The sequence below is a fragment of the Nomia melanderi genome, chromosome 1 (genome assembly GCF_051020985.1).
Source record: "Nomia melanderi isolate GNS246 chromosome 1, iyNomMela1, whole genome shotgun sequence".
NCBI lineage: Eukaryota > Metazoa > Arthropoda > Insecta > Hymenoptera > Halictidae > Nomia > Nomia melanderi.
This window is the reverse complement of record NC_134999.1, coordinates 39,134,224-39,155,731: the sequence shown is the minus strand read 5'-3', so window position 1 is coordinate 39,155,731 and position 21,508 is coordinate 39,134,224. Positions and strand designations below refer to the sequence as shown.

Below are 21,508 nucleotides of genomic sequence, written 5' to 3'. Positions count from 1 at the left end.
TGGCGAAGGAAGTATCGTATTTTTATTTCGCCGGGGCAGCGATGAAATATCGACGGGCTGCTCTTGACTTTGTTTCCAGGCCGGACACGGCGATCTATCTTCCGGTCCGATACAATATCCAGAACGGCGCGACGAGGCGGCCGTTTCGTCCATGTATCCGCAACGGTTCGACCGGCCGGGCCGCGTAACGGTTTGCGGTCTCGCGGCAGAAACGCGGCCGGTGAAATGACAGATTCATAATTAAATGTTGAATTATTGTCGGGTTCGACCGAGGCCGCGCCATTAGTCCGAATTGTCACGAAATTCTGTTCGGCGTCCGATTCGGTTAAATAACAGGTCCGCGCCGCGCCGCGCCGCGTCGGGAATTAGAAACCCGTTTCTATTCAACTGCGGCGAAATACGAGCGACGGTTTGCTCGCGGAAGGGACGCGAACGCGTTAAGATCGATTTATATTATCCGATTGGACGTGGAATTGTTATCGTACGGCTCAGACGGAAACGTTAAGCAGTTTTATGAACGTTTCGTTCGATCGCGTGGTACGCGTGTTATTAGAAAGGAGGATTTGTAAATCAACTTTCGATCGCGCGGAATTTCCGCAGGCGGCGTACGACCGACCGGCGGGAAAGCTTCGTAGACCGTTTTAGGGATCCTGACTCACGACCCGCCTAAAAATAGGCCGAATAGTTACGCGACCGACAGGGCTACGTGTTATGAATCCAAAATAAATCGGTGGATCACTTTTACTGCGCAACAATGAAGCAAGACGAAGTAAACGAGCTTCGAGAGCTTCGGATTACATTCTTTCACTGTTGCTCAACGTTTCCTCTTAAAGATCGGTTACTATTCGTCGATGTTCTTAATATTCTAGTGTCAGTCGAGAGTCTCTATTGCTCGAACACATCGAAATACGAGTCGGTCCGTCATTGAATTTGGTCAAACTGTACGTTAGGTTGATTCGAGGCTCAACTTTCGTCGCAGTCAGCTTAATTTAACCATCTGTACGTCTCTTCTGCCTTCTTCGGAATGCTGACTCACCGACGCGTAATAAAGTAGTAATAAAATAAACTAATAATAAGAAAATCGTGTCGTCACGGTCGTTTTTCGGATGCCAGGAGAGTCGTCGAATTATTTCTGGCATTAATCGAGACATCGGCGAGGTTCCGCGGAACGGTGCAACATTGATCTTGGCATTAGCGACACGCCGGGGTGGCATCTCGGTTCTCGAGTATCGGAACTTTCGAGTCACACGAAAAACAGGAAAATGACGATCCCGGGCGCGGCGGAGACGGGAGAAAACGAATGAAAGCGGACCAGCACATCGGGCCGTGAACGAGCGAGGTCGCGGCCAGCCGAAAACAGGCAAGAAAATCCGGCAAGTTTTCGGTGCCGGCCGATAATAATTCATCGTTGACGAATTAACGTTTACGCGAAGCGTTCGCAGCGAGCCGTTTAATCCGTCGCGACATCGGCCGCGCCCGCGAAGGAAACTTTCGCCGGCCCCGAAATCATTTTCCCGACCACTTAACGGGATTAGCGTGGCAATCCCGAGATGAAGTTCCCGTCCGCGTCGCTCATTAATCGTTTCGCGTGCCTCGATAAAATAAACGAACGCTCTCCCTCGTCGCGCCTCGGTTTTCGAGCGGCGCGGCTGAATCACGAGACGAATGCGCCCGTTGTTCGCCGAAATTTCGGAGCCTCTGTTCCGGGAGCTTTTAAACCGGTCCCCCGGTTAATTTATCCGCGGAAGCCAGCGAGTCGGCGAACTTAAAGCCGGCCGAAATTAAATCGACGCGTGCTGCGCACGATCGTTCGCGGATCCCGTTGTTTTTTCCTCGTTTTTCGTCCTTTTTCGTCGATTTTTTTGCTCGGGCAACGACAGATCGCGACGTATAAATCAAGCGGACCCGCGCTAGCATTCCCGGCCGGGGATAATTTATACGGGCCGGTTCGGCTGTCGGGTTCGAGAGAAATTCGCGGCGATGCGACGTTCGATTTATCATCGACGAGAGAATTTATTCGGGAACTGAGTTCGAGCGTCGCGCCGTTTACGCGCGATACGGCCGAAGCGCTTTCCTCCGCTCGCTAGAGCTGATCGCGTTTCGCTGGATCTCGAAAGGGTATAGCGATCTCGGAAGTCCCGCGAAGAACTCAAGGTCCGTGGAAAGTGGCTGTAGGATCCGGAAAGAATTTCAAGGCTCTAGAACAGATCCAAAGGCTGTAGAAAGGATTCGAAGGCTCCGGAAGAGATCTAAAGGCTCTAGAAGAGTTTCGATGGCTTCGCGGGGGATACGAACAGTTTAAAAACTTCTGTCGTCAGGATTTTATTCATAAAACTGTCAATAAAACTGTCGATCCAGCCTCGGAGCGCTCGGAGTTTCGAGGTTTTTAGCCTCTCGCGGTTGTGTTCGCCGGTCGTAAAACGAACAGAGGGAAACGTACAAGTCAACGGAATTCGCTCTCGAAGGATTATCATCGATTTCTATTCATGCTGGATTTTCGACGTGATCCATTTCGGGGAGATACTGCTGCCGCTCGCGGACTGATCGATCATTGTCCGCAACAAGAAATTCACCGGGTGACTTATCGCGGCAGTTTCGTGGCACGACATCGAAGGTCCACAGGAAATGGACATTGCGCGGGACCCTCCACGCTGTTTGTTTCGTGTAAATGGCTGCATCGGCCAAGACAAAGGGCCGTCGGATCGACAAGCCGCGTTTACAAGCGTGCTTCTATTGCAAAGACAACTTGATCGTGATCGATCGATCGATCGGAACACGGTTTCTTTCGCTGTCGCGCTTCCATTGTGCCGTTTACAACGATCCTATACGATTAGGGAGATCATGGGAAATTTCTTGACCGCTTTTATTATTTTCAATTCAAATCAGTTCATGAATTACCAATCAAAATTGTCTACCTGTCTCGTAATTGCTGCATTTCGTTCGTCGTAAACTCGTTGATTCTAATGGAAACGCAAGGAATTTTCCATCGGGCTAAATTCTCCCGAGAATGTTCGAATCGGTACGCTGGTACGTTCCTCGAAAGATCCCCACACGACGCTTGCACCCGAATTGTCACGGCCCTGGCTGCTATTTTTGCTGTCGTCCGCGCGATATTTATAACAACACAGACTTATTTCACCGTCGACACGACTCCTATCTGTTGTGGAGCCGCAAACCTCGGGATTCACGCTGGAAACATGTTTCAATACAATCACCGAGTTCTTCTTTAATTATTTTTACGGAACCGAGTTCCGTAACATACGGAATAACTGAATATCTCGCACCGTGCCTTTTTTCCACGTACATATTCTACAGGCGGCAAAATAAAACAGCATTCCTGCGGCGTAAAGAAAGCGGAGGGAAGGCGGTTGGTCGTCCCAATAATTGAAATAATAACTCTGACATCCTAACGTGTCAGTCGCAAGACCAAGCACGACTGAACGCAAGGTTCAGCGCGTTCTTATCGATACAGTAACGATCGTCGAATTTATCGAGCGCGAATTCCTTCGGAAAATCGAATGTCGCGTTCGTTTTACGTTTCACGCAAACGCGAGATCGCGTCTGGCGCGATTTTTAGCTGAACTTTTCGACGAATTTCATGATTGCGCGCGCGGAAACGGCGTCGCGCCCGTGAATTCCGCGACGTTGTCATTGTTCCCGCCTTTTCGGCACGGAAATTCATTAACGCGGATATTTGCGAATGAACCGTCAACGCGCAGGATCGTGAACTTCCGTTCCGCGGTTCATTAATTTCTCTCCGCGCGTTGAATAGCGTCGCCGAGTGACGACTGGCTGTTCCCAGTGGAATAAGTCCGCCATTCCGGATACCTTGCGGTTTTCTTTCACTTAGGGAGCTCTCCTTCGAAGCAGGAATATTTCCTAGCGCGAAATGCAAAGTAAATTTCCGTTACGTCGCGCGGAGAGAGAAATAGGAAGCTTCGTGGAACGATGGCGATCGATATTCCCTTTGTTGTTGGCTCAAATCGAAATGTGATCTGGCGATCGGTAGCGAAGTAATCAGTGCTGTTGGATACTTTGGATTCTAGGCTGAAATTCGTACAACCTCGAGGGTCTACGGTGACGGGATAAATAAAAAAAAAAATCCGACAAAAATTGTACAAAAGCCGCCAGTAGATTGGTCAGCAGTCAGATTCCTGAAACGAATGGAACAAGTGACATGGCGAATCGAAGGAACACTTCGATCGGCAGACAGACAGAAATACGAGAAATTAGTTGTAGTATTCGCAAACTGGCCAACACCATTCATTCCCATTACGCGGCCGATCATGATCACCCAGGGCTTCATTACGTGGCTATTGATATCGTTGGTCATTTATCTCGCGACTTACGAGTATACCCCTAATCGTTAATAACATCGAGACTTAATTATCCACCCATCACGAATTGGCGTAGCAAATAATCATCAATCTATCAATACGGTATGCCGGCCAACTTCAGCCGTTGCGCCTGTAATATTGTGGGTCCAATGAGCCATGAATTCGAACCGTGGGTCGAAAGTAATTGTCCGATCGCGGTGCATTAATTGTATACTTGTTAATGGCTTCGTATTAGAAAATGATGTTTGCCGATAACGCATTGCAGCTCACCCAGTAATCTCTTTGCAGGACGAAGCAGTGGAATTGCTGGAACACGAACCTCGGGGAGTCCGAACTACGGAGATTAAACCGTGAGTGTTGTTCGGAATCGTTTAAAAACCGTTCGAAAATATTTCGGAATATTCGAAAACGTTCGGAACCGATCGGAAAAGCAAATGTCCGATTGGAGCAGCTATTCTGATCAGAATAATTACCACAGAGTTCGAATTTCGATGTTCGGTAAACGAGAGGCACGAAGAGGAGAAGCAGCAAACTTTCCTAAAAATTATTCTCCAGAGAATATAAATTTAGACGAACCCTACGTTCTCTGCAGAATTATTTGAAATCTGTCTCTCGCCGAGCATACATCCCGAGGGACACATGAGTTGAGTCAAGCTTGTGATGCAGGCGGTTGGAATTCGCTATTTTTAAGAGGATTACAAACAAACCGTGCTCTCAGCTCTAGACGAATTCGCATCGGAATGAAGGGTTTAGGAACGTTCGAGTCAAACGCATTTAATAAAACTAGCCAAACGCAGGCACGTATTTCCTCTCCGTCCGGGAACGTTCCCGTTTATTTACGCGCGCCGAGTTATCGCGTAAATCGAATGTCCGTTGCGCGTTCGTGGATTTCAAACTCGGCCCGATAGAAAAATGTCGGCCGGAGAAAAAGCGGTCGGCGTCGCTCTGGACCCGATCTCGAAATAGCTTGACGATCACGGGTTCCGTAATTTTAGTCCAAGGTGTAGGTTGAATGACGCAAGTCGGAACGCCTAGCCTGGGAAAGGGGAAATCACGATTTCCGGAATCTTTCTTTCCAATTTACGTAACCGTTATTTCCTTCTCTAAAACTCTGCCGACAGTTTTTCTTCGTGTTCCTTAATCCCACTTTTATGATGCTCGCAAGGAAAATTACTGGGATAGAACTTCCACGCTGCCGTCTTTGCGAACCCGGCTGCGAGTGGATCGAAATCAAATAAAAGCCGTCTAATAATTAATCTGACGGTAAGCGGCGCTCGCGGGAAACAAGTTGGTCGTGCTCGATGAAATAATAAACAACGGGCGAGAGCATGCCTGCACGCTTTACATTCGTCGTATTTACTTTGATCTTCGTTCCGCGTTTCGGGGTTACGTTTCCCCGTCGATTTACCGAGCGGAACATCGTCGGCGCGTGGAAAGGGTACTCGGCAGCGCGACTCGCTACAATGCCGCGAACCGCTGAGAGGAATAACTTCCGAAACGGGAGGCACGAATCTTGTATTTGAACGATCCGGCGCGTTCAAATGGCCCCATCGTCGTCGTTGAAACTTTCATTCCTTCGAATCATCCTGCCTTCTCGCTCCTGAATTCGTTCGTTCGTCGTTTCGAATCTCGTTTCTGGCAAGGCACAAGAATCTTCTTCTTATCTCGATGCTTTCTTAGCCAATGTCCATTAGCATGGAGCGATCGATATATGTTTGTGGTACTCGTTTTATTAATACGTCGAAGGAGATTCTCGTGGAACAGCTGCGAGGGAAAGTCGCGAGGAAGCGAAAAACGAAGGAAACTTGAGCATACTTTGTCTCTGTAGCACGTTATATAGAATTCTGTCTATAAAGACGCCCTCGCGTTTACTCGGCGGCGCGGCGAGTGACCGCGACCGCCGAGATGATTTATCCATTCCCCTTTGACAAGCTTCCAAACAGCAGTTCTCCTGCCCCTGCGCGGGGAGAGAGGCGACGTTGGATGTATCTTTAATTTCGAATCTCGAGTCATCTTTCTTCGTTAACGGCTAAATTTATTTCCCGAGATAAACACGACTTTGTCGAGATTCGTGTTTTGTCATTCCGTAAGAACACGGCGCGCAGTTGCGAGAGTTTGCGAAACGCGGGGGCGAGACGACGCTTTGCTGCTTCTATACGGGGTGTTTAAACAGGAATCTTCCCGAAAGTCCGATTCGCGTTATTTATTTGGAGAAAACGCGACGGAGAAGATATTTCCATCTCGACACGGATGGTTCGTCGTTATGGATTGAACGTGTCGTTTGATTTGCTTTTCATTTGCCACGCGGTTGTTTAATCGGATAGAATGAGAAATTCAGATCTAGACACCGTGTCGCGTCTGTGTTGATCCTCCGAATCTACTTGCCCGGCTAGACTCGCTTCGCAGCAGGTTTAAGAGTGAATGGAACGAAAAGCATTGTCAATATTCCTGAATACAGCTTCTAAATTGTTTATGCCGTGTCTAACACCGGCATTCTAACGATTAAGACGATGCTCGTCACATTGCGTCGTATTTATTCCACCTACACGTACGTCAGAAGTTACCTATCAATCACGGAGTCCCGGTAAGAACGGAAACCATTGTCTCGCTGCCAAAGTAGAATGAACCATTCGAGCCAGACAAAGAGATGATATTTCCCTCAATTTATCAGAGATTACATTCGCAGCATCGCGAAACGTTCTTATACCGTATATTAAGTAAAGTTCGAATAGTCGAGATGATTCTAAAGGACGCTCGTCTCAAGATATTTTTATCTTTCTCTTCTTTTTCCGCCGGAAACGAGCATGGACACCGTCGGGAGACATTTATCACGTGATATCCGGACCAGTGATGCGCTCGTTGGGTAACGTGTTAAAAATTGCACGGCGTTTTTTCCCGGGTGCGTCGGTAGAAAACCGTGCTTCCGTTTTCAGAATATTTTCGCGCGGAACAGACAACCTGGCCGTAGTAATGCCGCGCCGCGTCGTTCTGACGTAACGCCGCTCGCAATGGCGGCGAAATTAAAAGCCAGCGGTAAATAAGTGCGTTCCGCGGAACAGCATCGGCAGTCCCTTTTATTTTTAATTGCGCGCGTACGAGTTGCTCCTGCTCCTTTTCCTCCTTCCTCTTTCCCAGCAGTTCACTCGGTTCCGCTCTCGTTTTCTTCTGTTTTCTCCCCTTTTACTTTTTCTTCGAGTTTCGTTCGTTCTGTTTCACTCGACTCCTCTTTCTCTTGTTTCCTCCCCTCTAGGTTTTTCAATCTCTCGTACTCTCTATTTCATTCTTGTTTCATAGTCTACTCTTTTTCATTCTCTCGTTCCGATTCTGTTTTTTCGTCCCTTTTCCTCGTTCTGTATCCGTCTCGCTCGGTTTTTTCCTCCTTCCCCGGCCATTACTCCCCGGCCACGTAGCAAATCAAACAAAACATCGTCCGTTTGAACTTTCCATGGAACGCGGCGGACTCGTTTTGTCCCCGGCGTTTGCATAATCGCGTCAACTTCCAGCTTGCAATCGACTTCGCGTAACTCGACAGAGATTCATTGACACCGCGCAGCCGCGCGTTGTTCGGGAAACGGTGGAGTTTCTCCGAGCGCTCTAAATTGTTGTCACCAGCCGAGACATCGGAGGAACCGGCAAAATGCCGGAGGAATGGATATTAAGATTGATGTTCCGCCGGCCATTTTCGCGGAGCTCGACAACTTAGTCGCATAAAACATTTACGGGACTGTAACTAGACTGAGGATATTTATGCAATTTCCGGCTGCCTTAATCGAATTCGCGGACTTCAACCTCGAATTGAAACTTAGTTCGCTTTCTTAGCCAAGGATATTACACTTCGCTCGGGTACTTTGCATTTTCGTCTTTCTTTCATTTCTTTTCTCGCGTTCTTACATCAACTAAACGCAATAAGGACAATCTTAGTATTACTCGCAACGTTTTCATAGGTATATTTACAACATATGTTGTTTTTACGTAATACGCGGCGCGCTGCAACTATTCGGATGCGTCGAGAGCCGAAGTTGTCAGAGGTCGTAAATCTCTGACCGATGCCTTGACCGACAACTGACCGCGTATGTCCTTACGACTTTTTACGGTGATAAGGATATTAAGTTTCGATAATGTTGGCTTTGGTGAATCTATGTTATTGACTCGTCGGAAAGAGAATGTTTCCCGTGCGCTTCAAGTGATTATGATGTTTCCCTTGAAGCCGAGTGTAACGTGAGATTAGTTTTCGCGACGTAGAGTATAATGTTTCCTCGTCGACGCGTTGTGTCTTTCAGAACTCTTTCTGAACTGTTTTTGAACTGTTTTTGTACTGAGTTTGTACTGAACTGGCCTTCCTGTCGCATCCTCAGCCTTAAGGAAAACTTTAGGCCCGCCTTTCCCCTGCTTTCTCGAAATTAAGAATCCAATCAGGGGTAGGCGACACTGACCACCCCCTACCTCGTGCGTCCGAGACGCGATTTTTCGGATGTAGGAAGTGTCAGTGGAGGTGGAAGCTGTTTTGGTGGGGTTTAAACAAATTCGATGAAATTTCCGCCAGGCTTGGGTCCCGGTCTGACCTGGGTAACGGTCTTCGGGACTGAGTTTAAGACCCTTTGGAAATTCACGTTTATGACACATGCGGTTAGCCGTTGAGGACGAAGAAAGTTGGGAGCGGATGTGTCATGCGGATTAAGAAATAAACTAATCCTCAAAAACGGCTCTGGAGGCTTGCGTGCCATAAACGTGCCAGCAATTTGTGCTTCGGGTATTGTCCCTTGTACAAGCTGCTAGCCATCGGTAGAACCGAATATTTTCACGTTCAATAAACGATCCTACTAAAATATTCTTAACGCACTCGATGGGCAAATCTGCACAGAATTCCTCCATTGGGGCTGCTTATGGTCCTGTACAAACTAAACCAAAGGTGCGCCAAGTAACATATGTCGATACTCGTAACGTTTTTCTTTGAAAATACGGAAAATAAGTTTCTCCGAGGCGTGGTTCACGCTTCGCAAGCTTTGCTCGCATGAAAATCGAAAATGACCGTACCTTCGTATCGAAACTGCAGGAAGGTGGCGGCGTCGATGGAGCGTTTGTACGCCGTACCGTCGGAGAAACTGCGTGTCTGGTCGGTTTGGCTCGCGAAGATCGGGGAAATTGCCGGCGAATGGCAGAGGTGGTTACGGTCGAACATCGATATCGCCGTAAGGATCGCGGAACACTTGGAGGCGGCCGAGGAAGCCGCGAGGCGGTCCGAGATGGTGAGTTCTGTTTCGTGTAACGACCAGCGCACCACCTATTCCCAGATATTTATGTCGGACCCCGGGGGAACAGGCTGCGCGATTAACAGCATTATAAAAGCTGAGGCGTTCTCGGCAGACACCTTGCGAAACTGCTGGGCGTCGGATGTTTACGCGAGTACGAACTTTCATGGGCCCCCTTCGTTCGCGAGCAACAACAATAGGAGAAACCGAGCAAACTAACCGAAAAGTAGGTAAACTTTCGAAACAGATAGGATAGCGAACGCTCCGAATCGACGCAACTTCATCAAAGCCCCGCGAAGCCTTCGAAAAGAATAACGCCAAATCCAGTTGAAAGATCGGATCATCCTATCGTCTCGTCGGAAACAGGTCTCAACGTTTCAACTTCCACGATCGCTGCGAGCGAAACGACCAAAGCTCCGAACGAAAGAGGAGATAGCGCGTAACAAAGTGCGCGACTTTCCCGACGAATCGGCCGAATTTCGCCGTATCGAGTGTCTTTAAACGTTGCAGGGCGGGCGGTCGCGTCGGAAGATGTATCGGCCGGTTAAGTTTTGTTTCGGAAGTCGTGGCTGGCGACCTAATTTCGGTTTAACGACGCCGATATGTCCGCGTAACGGCGCATTGTAAGAAACGGCGGGCTAATGGGGCCGATCGTCGGGCGAGCGGGTGCCGGGGAACGAATGTATTATCGCCGGGACAATTTGGTCGGGCTGCCGATTTATCGGCCGGATCCGTGCCGGCTGTCGATCGTCGGGCTCTGTTCCGGCATCGTTTTCCGATCGCTCGGCTGCGCGAGATAACGTTCTCCGCGGAGAACTCGCTCGCCTCTTCGCAGCGAGCTCGTCCTTAACAAAGGTCCCCTAACAATGCGCGCGCGATACGCGTCACGGGACACCGTAAATATCTTACAGTCGTAAAAGCATCCCGCCGACTGAATGGGACGTGTTCTCGGCGACGACGAGGACGACGACGAACCAGACGTTTCCACGGTGAATCACAAGTTCAACGGCGGCCCGTTCCCGCATTCAAGCGACTGCCTGACGAGACGACAATCGGCAAACGCGAGCCGCGCTCCCTTTCCCGGCGAAATTGGCATAATGCGCGCGCGACTCCGCGAATTCCGCCCTGAAAATTCGACGGCAGATAGTCAGCGCCGTTTCCGGGAAAGAAGATTGCTACCTTGTCTCTCGGCTCCTCGATTTATACGGTACTCGCCACCGATCGTTTTTCAGCGTGTCTGATCGGGGACAGTGAACCTTTTTGCTGCAGGAAATTAGTTTATTCGTCACTCGTTCTTAGCTATGCCGTTTGTATTTCTTGGTTCTTTGAGATTTTCCGTGGGTAGTCTTCAAACGATTCGCTAAAAGATTTTCTTGGGTTTCCCTGATTCTTTCGGGATCAGGATAATGATCTTAATTTCCGTTGCTCTCCGAACCGCTTGCTACAAGGATTTCCTCGCTCAGCCGGGGGAAACAATTTTTTCAAGAAATCTGAAAGATTTCAGTGTTTCCCTTACAAAAAACCTTCTGCCTGGCAAGCTCTTCTTCGTAAGAAAAGCTGATCCTAAAAGGGTTAACGAAGTTTAACGGCGAGTTTGGCTTTATCGAACTATGCGCCGACCATCTTGTTCGGCGAGTTCGTAGTATCTTGCAGATAGTTTCATTATTCCTTCTTTGGAAGGGTTCCCGTTTTTCGAACTTTCCAAAATAAGAGCTCAATTGATCAGTTCCCTAAGAGAGCTAGAGCGTACGCGGTTCATTCTTCAACTCGATCCAATCTCTTTTCTGCTGGTTGCTTGAAGTTTCGCAAGAAACTCGGTCCGTGAGGTGTCGTCCGCGGCTTAATTTGCAGGCGGCAGAAGCACCGAGGCCTTCTGGGCACGATTCAAGCGGTCCACGCCGATGTTAACCGTGTTCCCCGGCTAACCTTGAACACGGCGCATCGTGTTTCGCGTTGATAGCGCCAACGGCCCAGGTGTCCATGTCCGCCGCGATACTTTTCAGTCTGCTCCGAAGATTTATACGCGACGTCGCCGCGTGGCTCCGCGCGGCTCCGCGCGACGGAGAGGGAACGGGCTTAAATCTCCCTCCTCCTCCGCTCTCTTTCGCTCTCGCTCGCTGCTCCGACCTATGAGTGAGTTACTACGCGAGTGAAAATAAAGAGGAGGGAAATGTCACCCACGCGCGCGTCGCCTCGGCTTTCGCGAAGGTCGGCCTTGGGAACCGGCGAAGATTAATCGAGCAACTCCAATATATTTAGTTGTGGACCGATGTCCAGTCGCTTCGCCTTTAACGCGAGATACGGTTAGATTGACCGTTCTCCGGCTTCTTGTAAAAATTACAGGCGATTCGTCTAGGGTTTTGTCGATTTATGTTTCAGCTTGCATACTATTAATAGCAGGTTCACGGAACAGATAGATTTACAGCATATGTAACCTTGCAATCGTTGCTTGGTAAACGTCTAAGTATCCGTAAACCTAGGGACGAACCGGTTTCTTCGATATTTTCCTAGGGAAGCACGTGTCGGCTTTCCAACGATGTTCAAAGAAGAAACGTGGCATGCATTATTACGACCCGTTCGGTTGTTTTAACGTTGATAAAGGAAAGTCGACGACTGGCCGACGTATCGACGTACTCGTGGAACACCGGGCGAGGCGGGAGAAAGAGGAGGAGGATGGGACGAGGGGTGAATCGCGGCCGCGTGAAATTTTTATCGCCGACCGGCGCGTCGACCAGCCGCCGGATAACGCGGACAGGGAAGAGTAAACAACGACGGGCAACGTTTAATAAAATCGAACAATACCCGGCCGACCCAAGGGGTGAGAAAGGGCTGGCCGGTTCCACGAATTCGATCGAAATGGAACAACCGAACAGTTCACCGCAGGGGCGAGATCTTTTGATGCGATCGCAAAGATGCGTTCGAGAGAGGAAACGAGAGGGAAAGATTTTAAAATGTTCCGATGTTCCGAGGGAATTTAATGGAACTTCCCGTCGAACGTTTGTTGATTGTTCTCTGGAATATATTCGATTCGAAGGGTAATGTTTCCGAAGCTATTGAAATTCATGGTTGACTGGACTTTTCTTTCAACGAGGAAATATTATGTTCCATACCTTGAGACGACAAGGTATCGCGGAAATTGGATGGATCCTTAATCCCGTCGACGATTACGGAACGTACTGTAACCGGCCGTCGGTGGGTTCGCCACAAAATTTTGAACGTCCCGGAGTAAGATTTATGCACTGCCAGCGATGGCTGCCGGCTCACGTTTCCACCGGTCCCGTGGTAGATAAGGGACGCAAATTTAATTTTAATTTTAATATGCATTATTCGGCTGCCGTTCTGTTTGCGCGAGCCAAACTCACGGAACGTTTCGGCTTGGAATCGGGTGTCTCGTCGACCAGACGAGCCTCGTTGCGAGAACTTTTCTTTCCCATCAGAGACCCTGCTATCTAGCCTCACACCTCCTTACACTAAACCCTCGTAATATCGTTCACCTGCAATCTAGATCGATCAAAATAAACGGAATACTTTTACTAGCTGTTTTATACTCGGTTATTTTTTACCCAATATGCGTCTACTATTTTTCAAGGGATAGACGATAACATTTTATCGGAAGAATATTATTTACTGCGCCGCGAGTAGCATTCGATAGAGTTTATCCACGAAAAGATTGCGTTGTAAATACAGCTGGCATCCAACGAAATGGTAGGAAAAACGAGCCCCGACACCAGACATCAGCAAATCCCCGAGGCAATAGAGGTCCCCTCTCGCTGTGTCCTTAAATCACAGTTTCGAAATTTCGCATTATCCACTCGAGGTGGAGCTCGGTTGGTGTGACCGATATAATTCACGAGATCAGAAGAGATGGCTGCGGCGGAGCATGGGATGGGGCGAGTTCCGACCCAACACGTCAGGATTTCTTTTCGTTTTTTCTTTCCGGCCCGGGACGGACCACATAATTCGTCCGGTCTGATTACTTTCATTCTCTAGCAAGAAATTACAGTGTTTCCCGCGAGCGGCCGCGGGGCTGGACTCAAAGGAGAGGATCATTCTTTTTTTTCTTTCGTTCCTTTTCACAGGAGGACGATGATAACCCTGGGAAAGTTTCCAGCGCGGTGCCGGGGGAGGTGTCGTCGCAGTCGGTTCGCGGAGAGTCTGGCGATCCTGGAGGTGAGAGGCGAATAATTCCATCGATCTTTCCTCTTTTCGGCTATGCTCGGTTCGTCTGTTTTCGCTTTGCGTCACTTTATCAAAACGGCAAGGAGAAACTAAGGGAGAAAGGAAAGAAGGAACGGAACGCGCAGAGAAAAGTAAAATGAACGGACAACGGAAGGAAGGAAAAAATGAGAAGAGAAAAGAAGAGATAAAGAAATACTCCGAGTCAGGGATAGACCGAGATGGAGAGTAAGGCAATAACAAAACAGTAATTTCGCTAGAAGCCGCGCTATAGACGCCGCTATAGCACTTATCACGAGATAAATCTGAAGGTATGGGTATTGTCCTCGCGCTTTCCCTCCAGCGGGTATCGCGTAGTGCTTTTACGTTGCCCTAAACAGATTTTATGGGATCGCGAGAGATATCCCGGGTAAGCCGAGCATTCGTGACAAAAAAAGAGGATGGGCCGGGACGTCTTATCTTGAAATTTTCGCCCGTATTTAATAACTAATTCCTCCCTTCTTCCCTCTCCGGCGCGCTACGCGTTATTACACGCGAAATACCGGGCAGGCGACCGCGATAAACTGATTCGAGGGGACTGTGCGAACTTTCCTTTTGTTCTTTGCTCTGTGCCCGGCGAAGGAACTTACGATAACTTTCATTACGCCGTTCGTCTGCTCGAGGTTGGCCCGGAGACCGCGTTTTAATTCAACGCGTTCAAGGGTCGCGCGAATTAACACACTGTTAACGGTCAAACTTTGTCAATGCGGCGGATACTGAAGTCACGGCTCGAACGTTTCGCGGTTCGTGCATAGAGCATTCGCACGTTTTTACCTTAAATTCCGAATCGTTTGTCAACTTTTCGATTAAGATAGTCTATTGTAAATAACTCTGGTACGTTTCCATTGTAAATTTTACACAAGGACACGCTTTATTCGTTGTAAATTGAATACAGGCTCGAGTGAGAATTACTTTGGTCGAGATTATGCTTTCCTTGGATAACGTTTATCCGTTTTCAGTGCAAAGTTCGACCGAGAAGTCGCAACATTCAGCTGCTACAGGAGCCAGCTCAGCAGAATACGAAGACGCGATTGGAGAGCCCATGGAACGACCAGTGGCCAGCGTTCAAGATGTTTCAAAGAGTAATATCGAGGAAAAACCATCCGATACCACTCTGAAGCCAGGTACTTTGGAATCATCCGTCTTCTTTCCTCCTGTAATTCGCATTTATGTTATTAAGAAAATGACGTGCCTACCTGGCCCTTGGGAACGCCCTGGACGCCTCAAGGTGAAGAAGAAGAAGAAGAAGAGCGCGAAGAAGAAACGTTGAAAGTTAGACTCTGTTATCTGTACAATTTTGTGATATTACCTTCCTTTCGCAACATTCGAACCATAGAAACTACTTTTTGCTCCTGAAATAATTTCTAAAGTTTCGTCAGTTGCCAGGCACGAAAGAAAGTCTTTCTTTCAGAAATTGCCCATTCCGAGAAACAGGCAAGAGATGGAGAAGTTTGTAAAGGATTTCACGCGAGAGGCAATCATTTACAGATCTTATTACAAGCACTGGAGGGAAACAGCTGATCAAGTAACAACTTCGGACGAAGATATCATTTTCTTTTGCACGGGGACATCGAGAAATTTGTTTCTTTTAGACAACAAAGGAGATAGGTGGAAGATCGGTAATGGCAACGTTCATAGTGCAAGGAAAACGGGAGCGAGCGTTGAAGAGGATTGCTAAAAGGAACGCTCTTCAGAAATCTCGGTCACTGAAGACAGTAGAAGTTCTGGAGACAGCAGAACCCACCAAGGTTGAAAGTTCGAAGACTTCGCGTCCAGAGGTTCCAGATGTCACGCCATCGCCGTCCGAGGCGCCCACGGTCATTGAAAATGTTCCCTCGAAAACAGGTGTGACGGGATCGCCGTCCAAGGCGCCCACGGTCATTGAAAATGTTCCCTCGAAGGCAGAGATCGAGGTAACGAACAAACATAAAATTTCACAAAGGCGAGCTTCTGCTGGGATACACGTAAAGAAGAATTTTTCTTTTTATCGTCTCCCTTTCTGTTCAGTTTTATTACCGAAAGTTCAAATTCTAATATTCTTTGTAAAATACTAAAGGTATAATCGCGGAATCATTTCATTCACCGTCAGTTCCTTAACGTCCACAATATTCGACGTAATCACCAGATTCTCGTCGAACTTTAAGGCGGAAGAACTTTGATGTCCTCTTTTTGAATTTTATTGGAAGCATATTCCGAGTACAATCGCGGAACCGTTAGTCTCGGATCAGCTTTTACTTGATCGTTCCCTTTTCTATCGGCTCGCGCCACTGAAACTTTTCAATTCAATTTTCCCTGTAAAATATTCAAAGTACGATCACGCGATTACGGAAGAAGCTGCGAGATATTCTCTTTTATCATCCCATTTCTGTTGATACATTTTGTTACAGATCCTATCAATTTCGCGGCTCGACAAGCCCGTGTCTAAACTTTCCGATTTTCGACAAGTTTTTTGCTCGGTCTTCAAGCGCCATTAGGCTCGAAGAACGCCGGGAAAATGGAGACATAACACCGGAACGAGTTTTTCTCCGCTCAGTAGAACGAGGCCGCGTTTGGTCAGACGCTCAGGAATGGAGGTCGCGTTCCGCGAGTTACGACAGTCGAACGACACACGGAATGTCTCCGGTCCGGAAACAATTTTTATCTCTTCGTATATAAATATATCTTCGATACTCGCGCGTTGCGAGGGAACCTGTTCTGTTTTTCGAAATTTCTTCTCTTGGTTTTTCGTTGTTTACGGTCCGTAGAGACGTCCATTGTTCGCGGCTCGTTAGAGACGACCGATTCGTTTATCTCTTTGCACTCGAGCGACAATTCTCGGTTGTCGCTGACTTTGCTGCAGCAACATTATAGTATTCGATATTCGATAGCAAATTGTTTCTGCCCCAGTTTCGCGATAGACTGTCGGAGTCTCGATTTTTCGTTGTCATTGAAATTTCGTCCGTTTACAATGACCGAACCGAAGGTTCGGCCGCGAAAGGTTCGTTCCTAGGGAAAATCGCAAGGGCGACGGGACGGGGCGCGGTATAATCGGCGCGCCGCGAAACTAATGCCGCGCAATTAAACGTTTTATCGGTAGGAAGCGGACCATTTAATAAATCCGTCGGCCGGGGGTAGAAGTTTCCCGTCGATGCCGGCGGGCGTTGATACGGTTAACGGTCCGCGACAAATATCGGGTCGAACGTGTTCCATATTTTTCTGGAATTTTTGCCGGCCGGTTCTCGCCGATCTCCTCCGTTAATAATGGCGGCCATTATCATCTCCCACGGTGAAAAAGTCTTCCCCGATAAAACGAGCGGAAACCGTTCCACCGACTACTTCGGAATGATTCCGCGATCCGTAACCCCGGCGGATAGCTAACCGCGGGAACGTAATCGATTTATCATCATCGTCGTCATTAAGAGCGATTTAACTCTGCCGGCTGTACGTCTTCGCGTGATATCGACGTTTTCGCTTTCCCCCGACTCCGCCTCGAGTTCCTCCACGGCCGGGAACGGTGTAAACTTTGACTGATATTGAAACGGAAGATTAATGAACGATGATCGGGAGAAATCGGGAAAGAATACCGATCCCGCGAGATTCAATCCGCGGCTAACCCGTTCGGCCAATTGGGCTTTAATGATCCGAGCCAATTCAGAGTGAACGTTCGCTTTGATATCATCGACTCTTTGAGTGTTTCGTCGGTAGGCTGAGAGATTCGATTTCCCGTCGATGGTACTGGTACAAAGTGAATCGTAATTTCCTATTACCATATCAGTTTTAGTTTCTATATTCTAGTTGCGATTTATGGAATCTACCTGTGGCCAATAAAGTGGCTTTATTAATCGTTTCGAGCATTACTACTGTACGAGTATGAAATGAAACGATTCTCGTCGATCGTCAATGGAATTATTATAACGGTTACAGAGACCAGTCGACGAGTCGCTGAAAGTGGACGAGCTATTCAGAGACTGTGCACGTTCGGCTGAGCCTATACCGTACCACTTCTACTTAACGGTGAAGCCAGACGTAGACATCCGACCGGAAGACGACCACGAGAACCACGAAGTTGTAGAGGCGCACGAGATTCGCGAGAAAATGGCCGACGATATGAAACGTCTGTATTTCAATTTAGCGGAGAAACCGTGCAAAGGAGGGAAACCGTGGATATAGGAAAAGACAAGCATGACGGAAACACCGTTAATAAATATTTAACAGTGGTTCTAAGTAAAGAAATTGGGTCGGGAAAGGGCTCGGTTTACGAGGAGACCGGCGACATTCCGTAAAAGTTTAAGGGAACGAAATTGAACGGGAATGCAGCCGTGAATAAGGTATAAGGTAATTGCCGAATATTTTCCTCCCTGAACGAAATTGCAGCCGGTTTTACTACCGGGGACACCCTAAAAGTAACGAACGATCCTCGTATTAAAAGATAATAAACCGATATCGGGCCCGGGTAAATATTAGCTGGATCTCGTGGTAATAATGCAGCCGGTTTGCTCGTTGCATCCAGTATGGATGTCCAATATCGGTGAATAGAGGGGAAGGGCAAATAAGGAAGATCCTTTAGAGCTGCTTCGTTTTCGATTTTGATCAAACTTCGAGGCAGAGAACTGCGGGCCAATAAAAATAATTACTACGACTTTATTACGCGGTGGAATGAGGCTGCGAGGGATGGAATTGGATTATATACAAGTAGGACGAGCGTTCCGCTCTGGAATGGTTGACACGACACGTAAAGTTGGACGCGTAGATTACCTGCGAACGCTCAAGTAATTCCAATATAATTTTGATATAATCGAACCTCGAGTCCAAATTAGATCCAACTCGAGTTAACGTTAACTTTATTTTTATCCGAACGAAGTCAATCATAGGTCGGGCAAACGAAATCGAGTGTTCCAGCGGTACTCTCTCGCGTCCCCTTTAATATTTAAACCTCGACGAAAGCTCCAGTTTCAACGTAGCAATCCCAAACAGAAATTGATTCTCCGGCTCGTTGATCTTTCCACTAACCCCCTGTAAAATTTAATGAGAAACGCTCCGGGAAGATTTCAGCGCGGCCAACAGCGGTTGTGCGCGACTCCTTTAGATTTTACGATCACTCGGAGACTCCTTCGCGATTCGACGATGCCCTACCAGTTTCCGTCGAGTCGTGGCAACGGCGAAGTCTCGCGAGAGATAGGGCGATTCCCTCGACCTTTGGTGTTTCGGTTACGAATCGAAACGCGAGAAGGTATCGTAATAAAAATCCAGGATAGGCCGGGATATGGAAACATGAAACTCGGGGTCCATTTTTCATCCAGCCGCCGGTTGTTTGTCCCAACGGGCGAGCAGGCAGGCAGGCAGGCAGGCAGGCAGGCAGACATAAATACAGGCAGACGGACAGACGGACGGACAGACGTAGAGCAGCCTGACGACAGCTATCTTTCCCACGGGCGAACTCCCGCGAGTGCATTCGGTTTCCTCGTAATATCTGCGTTCGACATCAAAGACGACGCGCCTCTGCCGCGTCGGTAGTCGTCTGACAGAACCGACATTGGTTTTGCCGTGGCATCAACAGCTTATTACGTAACATCAAAGCTCGACCCCGATATTTGACAATGTCGAGCAGTCGCGAACGTAATTTCACAGCCCCCGGGGTCCTCCATCGAGGACTCGAGCGGTTTGTACGCGCAGTCCCCGTTTTTCCCTCTGCTCGCTACGGCACTCCCGATGCGTCTGATCCGTGAAAATTTGATTCGCCGAGGAAGAGTGTTCTCGATGCGTCCGACTACTCGTGGAATTATCTACTCGAGATCGGTTCGACCGCCCGGTAACGCTGGAAACAACGAACGTAGAACAATCCTTTAGCTTCTACTTTTTATTGGGCCAATCAAATGTTCGTTAAATTATGATTATTCTTGGGGCAGATAAGAAAGAAAAATTACGCGACATTTAAAATGACGAATGGTTCCAAGCTAATCCCCGCAACTCCCGCAGCGCAGATAATCTCAAGTTAAAGACCGGCGTTTTATCTTCACGCGTTATTAATCCCAACAACAATTACGTCCCAGGCGTGTAATCGGGCCGCGCCTCGCAGAATCATACTTTCCGAAACAAATCTCCGAAATCTCTCCCACAGGAAATGCCGCAGAATTCGCCAAGAATATCTGACAAAACCGAAAGCTCCGAGGACAAGCAATAAAGTTGAAAGAGGATGTTTACCCGTCGAGCTATCGCTGTCCTGTTTACCGAAGTTCCTTTCGTTCCACCGCGAAAGGATCCACGTCCCATCGATTCGTTGCCCTAAACAATAGCGACGCATCGCGACGAAACGTTCTCCGAGGTTTCCAGCCCACCGATGATTTATTATTCGGAAGGTATCCGGCCGGTCAGCCTGGAAAATAATTCTTAATCTGGCCGCATCGATCAGACGGCGTCCGGAGTGGCTGGCTGGCCACCTATCGACCGTTCCCCTTTTCATAGACAACATACTCTATATTAACCGTATCGGTATGCCGTGTGATTTACAATCGCGCGGTATAGGACGGCGGTCGGCTCGGTTCACGCAGGGAACCGGACTAACTGTGTTTTCTGAGCTCTCTCGTCCAGTTGCCGGTGATTTATCGCGTCGAGCTGCATCCGTTGCTGCCTCGAGGAACCGTTTCGGATCGCGGAATCTTCGATTGAGGCGCGATAACGCCGCTCCGGGCGAACTTTCCAACGAAAATGAAATGTTGCGCGAGCCGATGAAATCGGAAGTTTACATTAACGCGGTTCACGGTACGGTTCGGATCGCGGGCTACCGGTAAACGGTTTATTTTCTCGAGGTTGTCGGTAGTTTTCTTCTGCTTTCGCAGCTGAATTATCCCAGGAATTTATTATTCGACGAAGAGGCCAAGCGAAATTCGTGTTCCGCGTTAATCGCAGTTCTTGTTCCTCGGCCGGTAAGCTGCCCGATCGCAAACAACCGGAACCGCTGCAACTATCTTTGAACAATTAGGACCGGCCGGATTAGCCTGCGATGGTCAGGGACCATTGAAACTATGAATTCCTATTGTGCGGACGTCCCGGTGCACGAAACGTTTTGTCCGGAGAACTGTTTGGGCAATTGGAGCTTCGCTGATTAACTCGATAATGGCGGCTGACCAGTTAAATCGTTGTTCCCACTCGGCTGTACTTTCCCCTTAATACTTCCCTTTTCTTTCAATTTATTCTCCGGCTGTTTATTATTTTCCGTTCTCTCTATTTTATTGTCTCGCGTTTCCCCGTGTCATTGTTTCAATGTTGCGCATTGTTTCAGCTTCTGTATTTTCCACGCGGTTCTTTTTCAACGGTCTTTCTCCGTTCCCGGAAAAATAGGGAAAACAAACGGGGAAGGTTATTTATCGCGTAAATAAGGGACGCGGAATTGAAACGTTCCATTTGCGAAAGAAAACCAGCCCGTAGATTCGATCTTGAATGTTTTTCAGGGCAGTCCATTTTCCAGATGCAAAAGCGGGCTGCGAGCGTTAATATGATCCTCGCTCTCGATGCGGTACAGTGATTTATTGTTTCAATCGCGGCCCGAAATACGGAGGAGAAGCAGTTTTGAATCTAGGCTTATCGATCACGGGCCGAGAGCTGCATGGAGCTGACTCTCGGGAACAGTAGAAACAGACGGCCATATGTCAGCCGCATTAGTACGACGAGTGACTTTCAATCGAGCTTCCGCTACCGGCTCTTCCAAGGGCGGAGTTCAGACTCCGGTGT

General features: G+C 48.3%; 1 protein-coding gene across 1 annotated transcript; it reads left to right on the top strand.

Annotated features, from left to right (window-relative positions):
- The first annotated feature begins 342 nt into the window (after positions 1 to 342).
- Positions 343 to 15,771, top strand: LOC143174492 (uncharacterized). Its single transcript, XM_076367387.1, has 7 exons — positions 343 to 1,360; positions 4,626 to 4,687; positions 9,391 to 9,583; positions 13,666 to 13,756; positions 14,761 to 14,925; positions 14,982 to 15,073; positions 15,213 to 15,771. The coding sequence occupies exons 3-7, from the start codon at positions 9,407 to 9,409 to the stop codon at positions 15,477 to 15,479; spliced, it is 792 nt and encodes a 263-aa protein (XP_076223502.1). The 5' UTR covers positions 343 to 1,360; positions 4,626 to 4,687; positions 9,391 to 9,406; the 3' UTR covers positions 15,480 to 15,771.
- The last annotated feature ends 5,737 nt before the right edge of the window (positions 15,772 to 21,508 follow it).

Excerpts from the sequence above, each read along its gene's own strand:
- LOC143174492 (XM_076367387.1), top strand. The coding sequence starts at position 9,407 with ATGGAGCGTTTGTACGCCGTACCGTCGGAGAAACTGCGTGTCTGGTCG. Across the intron at positions 13,757-14,760 it reads AGAGTCTGGCGATCCTGGAG|TGCAAAGTTCGACCGAGAAG; the intron begins GTGAGAGGCGAA and ends ATCCGTTTTCAG. Across the intron at positions 15,074-15,212 it reads GCGAAGAAGAAACGTTGAAA|AAATTGCCCATTCCGAGAAA; the intron begins GTTAGACTCTGT and ends TCTTTCTTTCAG.